Below are 9,110 nucleotides of genomic sequence, written 5' to 3' on the forward strand. Positions count from 1 at the left end.
AAAGCTAACATGGAGTCCTGCCTGCAGCCCGGGCACTATAGTAAGACAGAGGATCAGAGGAGAAAGAAAAATCAGGAAGGAGGTAGAAAAATGCTTCTTCTTCTTCTTCTTCTTCTTCTTCTTCTTCTTCTTCTTCTTCTTCTTCTTTCTTGACATTCATCTCAAATATGAGGCTAGAGGGAGAGAGGCTGTCTCGGTGAAGAGGTGAACCTTGCCACAGCACACTGGGCTGTGAAGGAGGAAAGAACCATGCTCAAAACAGAAGGGCAGCAAGGCCAGTGGGCCTTCCCTGCCCTCAGCATCTGGTGCCAGCCCTCTTCAAAGCTCGGGACCACCTGGGTTTCTACAGCAGTAACATTTGGACCTGGGAGGATGGACTCCTAGACTCCAGCCCCCATGCTTCCCTGACTGCTCAAATGCACAGGGACTCAGCAGCTGGTCACCATGGAAACGGCATGAACACTGGTCCTCCACCAAGTCCCAGCTTTATGCCTCTCATCCACGCTTCCCACAAGATGAAGCAGGAGAAGACCCGAGGGACACCACACCACTTTAGCAAAGCATCACACGGAGAAGTGCTTGCCCCACGGGCTTGTCAAGTGTTCATGTCCATTAGTCAGTGCAGGCTTGGGCAAAGGCACAGCTCAACTGATCCCAAACCCAGCCAGGACCTTCTCCCAACTTGGGAGTGCTTTCTGGCTCATGTGTTTGTAGTGTCCAGAGGGACAGCCCAGAGTGACCCAAGGCTGCCCTTCTTCCTACATGTGTGTATAGAACAGTTAAATGTAGCCATGCATGTTTTCAGGGTTTCATTGTATCAAAGTGATACATATTGTAGCCACTGGGACTAGCTAGTTCTATAAACTTTTATGATGCAATGGGACAGGCCCTGGCTCTGCCTGCTTCCGTCCTCTTCTTAGAGATGGTCCCTCCCAGCTGTTACTTCTAGCTTCCTCGAATAGGTGAATTTCCTAGACTCGCCAGTCCAGGCACCATCTCATGTCCTCTAACCAAGAAAACTAGACATGGCTCTTGTCACACTGCCTGCCCTGCAACACCCCACCCCCCCACCCCACTCCCCACTCCCTGCTCCCAGTCACACTGAACCTGCTGACGCTGCCTCCTTCCAGCCAGGAAGTCAGCCTTGCAGGTCCTCAGATATGTCATCCCTCCTCCTTTTGCTTTTTGTTTGCTTCTGTCCTGGTTGTCCCTACCCTGATACCACCACCCTCTGGCAGCCTGGTTACAGGCCACACAGCTGCCCACTAGCTACATAAGCCTTGCTTCCTCCCCATCCCTCACACCGGCTTCTCCTCCCTCTGACATCAGAGCCCTGTTTGCCAGATTCCTACTTACTGCTCGTCTGTGGTAGGACTGTCACTTAGTAGCCTCCTAAGATCCCTGGGGCTTACACGGCTGTAGAACTGGGGTTTCATCTCCACCTAACATCAGCACCTCTTCCAGAGCTCTATCGTCTCTCAGTTTCCATTGCTGGCAGTCGGCATCAGTTGTCAGTCTCAGCTGCTCTTCACACAGACCTGACTCTTCTCCTCTGGGGCTTTGGGGTCTCCCCTTTACCACCCACCCAGGCTCTTCTCCACCCACCTGGAAGCAGGGCCTGCATTTGGGAGGTTGGGCACTGTAGTTTTCTTTGACATGTTTGCCTTTCTCATTTTTTGGAAAACGTTAGTCAGATGTCAGGTTTCCAGATTGCTTGTCCTTCCTGCCTCACTTGTTCTATCAATGGCATCCTTGACTTTATCTTTCAGCCTCTCTGTTCTTATTTTAGCTGTCCTTTTAGTGCCTCAAACACCGTGTTAGGTGAAAATTAATTGCTGGGGGTTTTTATCTGCCTTGTTAACTGCCCCTGAGTTTCCCTCCTCCTGGTTCCTGTTCTCAGCCATGGGTCCTCTAAGCAGCCACTTTTTTGTTGTTGTTGTTTTTTTGGGTTTTTTTTTTTTTTTTTTTTTTTTTTTTTTTTGGTTCTTCGAGACAGGGTTTCTCTGTATAGCCCTGGTTGTTCTGGAACTCACTCAGAAATCCGCCTGCCAGCCGGGCGTGGTGGTGCACGCCTTTAATCCCAGCACTTGGGAGGCAGAGGCAGGCGGATTTCTGAGTTCGAGGCCAGCCTGGGCTACAGAATGAGTTCCAGGACAGCCAGGACTACACAGAGAAACCCTGTCTCGAAAAACCAAAAAAGAAAAGAAGAAAAGAAAAGAAAAGAAAAGAAAAGAAAAGAAAGGAAAAGAAATCCGCCTGCCTCTACCTCCCAAGTGCTGGGATTAAAGGCTTGCACCACCACCACCCGGCCTAAGCAGCCATGTTATGTTGTATTTTTGTACTGCCACATTGAATCTTTGTATTTAAGAGTAAGCCACTAAATGAGTGTGAGCAGTCCTTTTGCTTGGAGAGCGCCCCCTGGTGGTCTTTACAGCTGTGCCTGGAATCAGCCTGCCCACAGGGAGCTCATTGTTCTTGCCTTGGCTGGGGCATGGATGTCTGCTTTGGGGCTTGGATATCTGCTTTGGGGCGTGGATGTCTGCTTTGGGGCTGGTGTTGTCCCCTGGATCCCTGTCCTCTCTTGGGTGCCTTCCTCATACCCCTCATAAGGTCTGCTATCCCCAGAGGTTTAGCAATTGCTCTTCTGTGGGGTGTCACTGAGTCACTGATGAGGAAGTACCCAGACTCTGAGGTGGTGGAGGGAACAACCGATGGCCTTTTGCTGCTGCTGCCCCTTCCACTGTGCCACATGCTCAGCCAGCATAGCTATGGGGAGATGTCCCCAGGTTCTGCCCTATGGGTGTCAAAAAAAAAAAAAAAAAAACCAAACCAAAAAATCATGTTTTTTCTCTCCTCTGCTCTCTACTTTGTGGATTTACAGTTTTAAAACTTGGGCATGGTCCACACTGTGGTCTCCAGGATGTGCAGAGTAAACTCACATGAGTAGTGCCATTTGCCTGCAACTGTGCTGAGACATGGAGAAAGTTTATTAAGTAGCTTCCCAGGTCACAGGTTAATGTGTACACTGTATACACACTTGGAGCAGTCAGTGTGGGTAAAGAGCAGAGAGCCCAGCTCTTGGGTACTGTAAGGCAATCAGTTACCTGCGGGCAGTTCTCCAAACACCTTAGCATGCTGGACAGGACGTCTTCTTGTCAGAATCACCCACCCGCTGTGAGGCAAGTGCTCAGGGTGCTGGAGCAAGCCACCCCCTACAGATGTCTCTTGATTGTGTAGCCTTCAAAGTTTATTTGACATAATTTAAGACTTGAAGACAAAAAACTCACAAACATAATGCAAAGAGTTCCCAGACATCTTGAGTTTGCTCCATTCACACATGCATGCACATACATACTTGTACACATGTGTACACGTGCACGCCTGTGCCCATGTACAGACGTGTATACTTATGTACACACGTACATGCTCATACACCCTTGTAGACACACCTGCATACACAGCACTTGTGCAGCTGCATACAGATGTATGCTTGTACATACACATGCATGCACGTGCACACACAGTGCCTACACATACACACCTGTGCCCATGTGCACACATACATGCACATGCACACTTGTGCACACTTGCATACACAGCACTTGTACAGCTACATACACATGAATGCTTATACACACATGCATGCACATGCACACTTGTGAACATACACATGCATACACATGCGCACCTGTTCCCATGTAGACACACATAGATGTATATACACATTTGTGCACACATGTACATACATAGCACTTGTACAGCTACATACCTACACATGCTCATACACATGAATACACATGCATGATTAGCATGCATGCATGCATGTGTGTATGCATAATTATGTATGCCCATGCGCAGTTATGAACACACACTTTGCACGTGTACAGGCCTATTTTTCTGAACCACCACTATAAGATGCAGCTACACACTGTCCTTTGCAAATAACTGGTCAGCATCCCTCTCAAAAGGCAGGGAGACCCCTGACTTGCAATGGTCAGAATCAGGCACTTGACATCAGCAGAGTCTAAGTCTTGTGTATCTTACACAGATTTATTCAGTAACACTTTCTTTGAGCACAAGGGTATCTACAATTGTATATGGGTTCAGATTTCTTTTATTTATTGTTTGATTTTGGTTTTTTTGTTTGTTTGTTTTTTGTTTTGTTTTGCTTTGTTTTGAGACAGAGTCTCTCTATATATAGTCCTGGCACTCACTATATAATCAGGCTAGCCTTGAACTTACAGAAATCCTCTTGCCTCCCAAGTACTGGGATTAAAGGCATGTGCCACCCAGTCTAGCTATATAAGCTCGTTTATAGTGATGGTGTGTCAGACGGAGTGGACATCTCAAAGATTAGCACCTGCTTTTAGAATGGGTTTCAGAAGACGTTTATGCCAGCCACTCCTTGCTCCGCTCTGAGTTCATCTCCCATTGTTAGCCTTCCGTAACCAGCATCTTTATGCCCATTTCAGGAGCTGCCTTGGGGCCCCTGCTGGCAGGGCTCATCTCCCCCTCTGGATGGAGCAACGTGTTCTACATGCTGATGTTTGCAGATGCCTGTGCCTTACTGGTGGGTCTCTTTGCTTGTAACCTATGTGCTTTCAGTTAGCATCCCTGTAGCTATGGGTCAGACCTTACCACAAGGGCTATCACCCTTCCTAATGCTGCAACCCTTTCATACAGTTCCTCATGTTGGGGTGACCCCATTCCCCCCAACCATAAAATCCTCTCTGTTGCTACTTTATAACTGTAATTTTGCTATTGTTGTAAATAGTAATGTAAATATCTGTGATTTTCATGATGGGGTCATGACCCATAGGTTGAGGGTCATGACCTATGTTGCCCTAGCTGACTGTCTTCCTGTGGACTCCTACAGCCCCTAGCAAAGTTGTGTGACCTGCCACCTTCTCTAAGTCCACACAGCTGAGGCTTTCTCTCTTTCCACCCGTGGGGAATAAGTGAGAAACTGGTGAAGCTGTTGCTCTGTAGGATGTTGAGAGTCAAAGCTGGCATGGGACAGATCACGGAGCCTCTCTCTTAAAGCAGCATTCACGTTTCAAGTTTTTTATTTATTGTTTTATGTGTATGTGTGTGTGCCTGAGTGTACACATGTGTTCAAAGGCCAGAAGAGGGCAACAGACCCCCCCAAAGCTCAGGTTACAGATGGTTGTGAGCTTCCTGATGTTGGTACGTGAAATCAAACCTAGGTCCTCTGGAAGAGCAGTCAACGCTCTTGATCCCCGAACCATCCCCCAAGTCCTAGCAGCCACATTATAAAAGGGTGTGTTGATAGTGATGGTGGGCCTGTTGCGGAACTAAAGCAGCCAGTGAGCAGAGAGAGCCCCGTCCTGGTCTGCCTGCTGGGTCAGTCAGTCCCTGTAGCAAACGCCCAACATAGTCAGCTCTGAAAGGCTCAGTTCAGCCCACAGCTTTGGATACTTCAACCCAGGATTGCCTTGAGCCTGTGACAAGGCAAGCCTCTGCAAAGGAACTAACCACTCACCGAACGGCCAGGGATCAAAATAGAGAAAGAGTGTTGGGCTCCCACAATCCCTTTGGAGCATGTCCAGTGATCTACAGACCTCCCAGTGGCCCATAATCCCAGCACTCAGAATGTATATGACTGACCGCCACACATTTGAGGCTAGCCCAAGCTGTTTAATAAGGTCCAGCCCCAGCTTGGCAAAGTGTTTGCCTAAGGGGCACAGAGCCCCCGGTTCAATCCACGGCAGTATATTAACCTGGGGTGGTGACTATAATCCCAGCACTTGGGAGGTAGAGGCAGAGGAGTCAGAAGGGCAAGGTCATCCTTGGCCGTGTCAGGGTTCAGTCACGCATGCTTTCCTAGCGTGCACAGACCCTGACTGGGATCATTCCCAACACTACACTGCAAACAGTTTTAGAGCGTGCTTGCAGGAGACTTTCTCAAATTATGTATAAACAGATAAAAGCTCAGCCAGGCCCTTTCTCTTTCTAGTGTTTTTTGGGTTTTGTTTGCTCATTTTGTTTTTCTCTCTTAACATAAACCAGTTTCACCTCCTTCCCAGTCAGGGGCTGAGTGCTCAGGGACCTGAGGTCACCTCCTCAGAGATGCTAGGGGACCACATTCCTAGCATCTGCCACCTGAGCAGCAGATCTGATCACACCCCCTGCCTCTTAGCCTCCTCTCCGGTTCTTGCCGCCCAGGTTCCCAGCATCTTGGGGCAGGCACTGGGAATGGGCAGACTCCTTTCTGTTGGTCACTGTCACCTGCATGGGCACAGAGCTTTGTTGGAAGGTGACCTGGTTCCTTGTGACCCCTGCCACCAGCTGTCCCACGCCCACAGGCAACATTTGCTTTCCGTCTTCCTTCTTCCTCTTGGCATCCTGGTTTCACCGCCACAGGCCTCTTCTGCCAGCACTTGCCACATACTGTGCTTGGCAGGAGTGGTGGTGTTGGTAACTGCCAGTCCAGCCCTGGGTAGTGAGAGCTGAAGTTGGAGTTATTCTATTGCCACCAACTCTGGGTTTGGTGTTACCTCGTTCCTACTGCTGTCCAGTGATTGCCACAGCCTTGTTCTCAGGCCAGGCTGAGTGCTCGGACTGTTATTATCCATAGGAGATAATCCTATCATCCTTAGCTTATGCATGTTGGCTTCCATTCCTGAACATGAGGCATCTAGGCGCCTAAGGCCTAATGTCAAGCTGATGGCCGGGCAGCCGTGGTCCCTTAGCGCCTACATTGCCTGCTCCCCACCCCAAGCCCCTCAGGATTAAGGCTGCCTGCTGCCTTCTAAGCACTTGTCATGGGAAGCTGAGACTTCCCTCAGGACCCCCTTCCACACAGCTCCCGAACCTGGCTGCACAGAGACCTGCAGGCAGGGTAAAGGCCTGAGCTGTGGGTGGTAGCCAGTCATTTCTCTGCCTTGGTTATTCTAAGCCTTTCAAAAGCACATGAAGAGCATAAAGTTAACTAGGTGAGCCAGTGGCTCTAAGCCTAGCATTTAGCATTATGTGGAAGGCAGCCAAAGGTATATATAAACACACGCTAGTGCACGCATTGCACATACACACACTGCTAGTCCTGAGACACTACTTCAGCCTCCCAATATATCTCACGACCTGCTCACCTCTCCAGAGTCCCCCATGCAGCTCCATACCATGAGCCACCTCCCCTGCATCTTCTGTCTTGTTCCCATGTGGGGCAGGCACCTTGTGGTTGTGTTGGTTTTGAAGTCTGTGCTGAATGCCTGTTTTCCTGCCGGCGTCTGGATTATCCCAAGGACTTAGGTGAAGCAGGTGCTGGCGAGGTCTCTGTTCTAATGACAGTACCTCCTCGGGGAGCAGGGGGGTGTCCAGCCAGCCTCAGCAGGCCACACTCGACCCTTTGCCTGTGTCCCCAGATGGTGACAATGTCTTGTCTCTGTTTTGGGTGCAGTTCCTGGTCCGCCTCATACACAAGGAGTTGAGCTGTCCAGGCCCAGCCGCAGGGATCCAGGCTCCGTAAGTCCACTGAGGCCTCTCTGGAGAGAACTCGACTCTCCAGGCAGCCCGACAAGAAGGAAAGAACTTAGCAGTCATCCCCGATCTTGGCACACCGCAGTCTGAGTGCCTCCGTGTGGGTGCCATTCTGCAATCGCTCCTCAGACTCCCAGGGAGGGGAATGTGAGGAAAACGCCTTGTTTGTGGAGTTTGTGAGCTGCGGCTTCCCAGCCAAGACAGTCTCACTAGCAGCTGTCTTCCTGTCCTTCCGTGCCACTGAGAAGCAATGGGGAGGGCACAGGGCTGTGTATGGGTTTGTGTGTTTTGTGTATGTTCAGCATCTGCCATGTGGCCCATCTGTCACCGTGTCCTTTGCTTTTTAGGCTGAAGGAACACTGACCATGGAGTCCTCTGGAGTGCCTGGGCCCATCTTACACACACAGTTTTTGGAAAAGATGAAGTGAAGGATCCTGTCCCACAAAGGAAGGCTCGCCTTACCACGTGCACCTGGGAGCAACTCGGACTTGCCGTATAGACAGACGCGGAGCTCAGGCTGACAGTGGGGAGTCTGTCTGTCTGTGTCCCACTGCCTTAATGGGCCAAGACCCAGTGGTCCAGCCAGCCCCAGCCTGACAGATGCTCACTGCCCTTTAGCTCTGAACTCTAGCCTGCACAGTGACAGGTAGGACTGTCCTGAAGCACCCAGGTAGCCCACCCCTCTCAGGTATCAAGTGCAGAATGTTATATAGCCTGTGAGCCCCAGCCATCCCGCCCCGCTGTTTCCTGAATGTTCACAGTGAAAGGATGGGACATGTCACAGATGTCTCAGCAACCAACCAACAGCCTCTGAATAGCATGTGAAAGCCTGGTCACAGTCAGAGACTGAGCTGGAGTCCACACCCAGCCATCATGAAGGCCCATGCTCAGGACCAGCCACGTCAAGATGTGAATGTCTGTGAAGCAATAAGTCCCCAGCAAGGCAGGGGCACTAGGAAGGCCAGTTCCAAAGCACCGGCGTGTGCCGCGGTCCCCAGAAGAATGGAGAGAGCGTGGTGGCTGGGGAGGGGACTCTGTTGGTTACCGAGAGCAATGGGTCTCACCCAGCCATCCCACTCATCCCAGACTGGGGTTGTTTCTAGACCCACAGGGATTTATTTATTTTAAATGTATGATGTGTTATATAGATTTTAAAGAGACATAAATGGCATTTTGTTATTTATTAAGGCAAACCATGATTGTTCCGTGGCCATCTGTTGTCTTGATTGTATCTGCTCTTTGAAATAAATGAGTTTTTATTTAAAAAAAAAAAAAGCCCACATATAATACAAATGATGATTTCCATCCAAGTCTCCATCCTGCTAACAAAAGCCTCCAGACAGACTGTGTGACTTTGGTTTTCTTCAGACTGAAGACTGTATTAGTTATTTTATGTTGCTGGGACAAAATGCCTAACAAAGATTCTTTTTTGGGGGTTGGGGGGTTCGAGACAGGGTTTCTCTGTGTAGCCCTGGCTGTCCTGAAACTCACTCTGTAGACCAGGCTGGCCTCGACCTCAGAAATCCGCCTGCCTCTGCCTCCCGAGTGCTGGGATTAAAGGCGAGCGACACCACGCCCGGCCTGACAAAGATTCTTCAAGGAAAGGAAGTTTT

At 49.8% G+C, this 9,110-nt stretch overlaps 1 protein-coding gene across 6 annotated transcripts in view; it reads left to right on the top strand.

Annotated features, from left to right (window-relative positions):
• Slc37a1 (solute carrier family 37 (glycerol-3-phosphate transporter), member 1) overlaps window positions 1–8,772 on the top strand; it is a 55,575-nt gene extending 46,803 nt beyond the window's left edge. For all 6 annotated transcript variants that reach the window (XM_006524097.4, NM_153062.2, XM_011246396.3 and 3 more), the window contains 3 exons: window positions 4,473–4,570; window positions 7,418–7,482; window positions 7,845–8,772. In XM_006524097.4, the coding sequence (XP_006524160.1) occupies window positions 4,473–4,570; window positions 7,418–7,482; window positions 7,845–7,860 (179 nt within the window). In that variant the 3' untranslated portion in view covers window positions 7,861–8,772. The remainder of the gene's footprint in view (window positions 1–4,472; window positions 4,571–7,417; window positions 7,483–7,844) is intronic.
• Window positions 8,773–9,110: the final 338 nt, after the last annotated feature.

The sequence above is a fragment of the Mus musculus genome, chromosome 17, assembly GCF_000001635.26.
Source record: "Mus musculus strain C57BL/6J chromosome 17, GRCm38.p6 C57BL/6J".
In the NCBI taxonomy this organism is placed as follows: domain Eukaryota; kingdom Metazoa; phylum Chordata; class Mammalia; order Rodentia; family Muridae; genus Mus; species Mus musculus.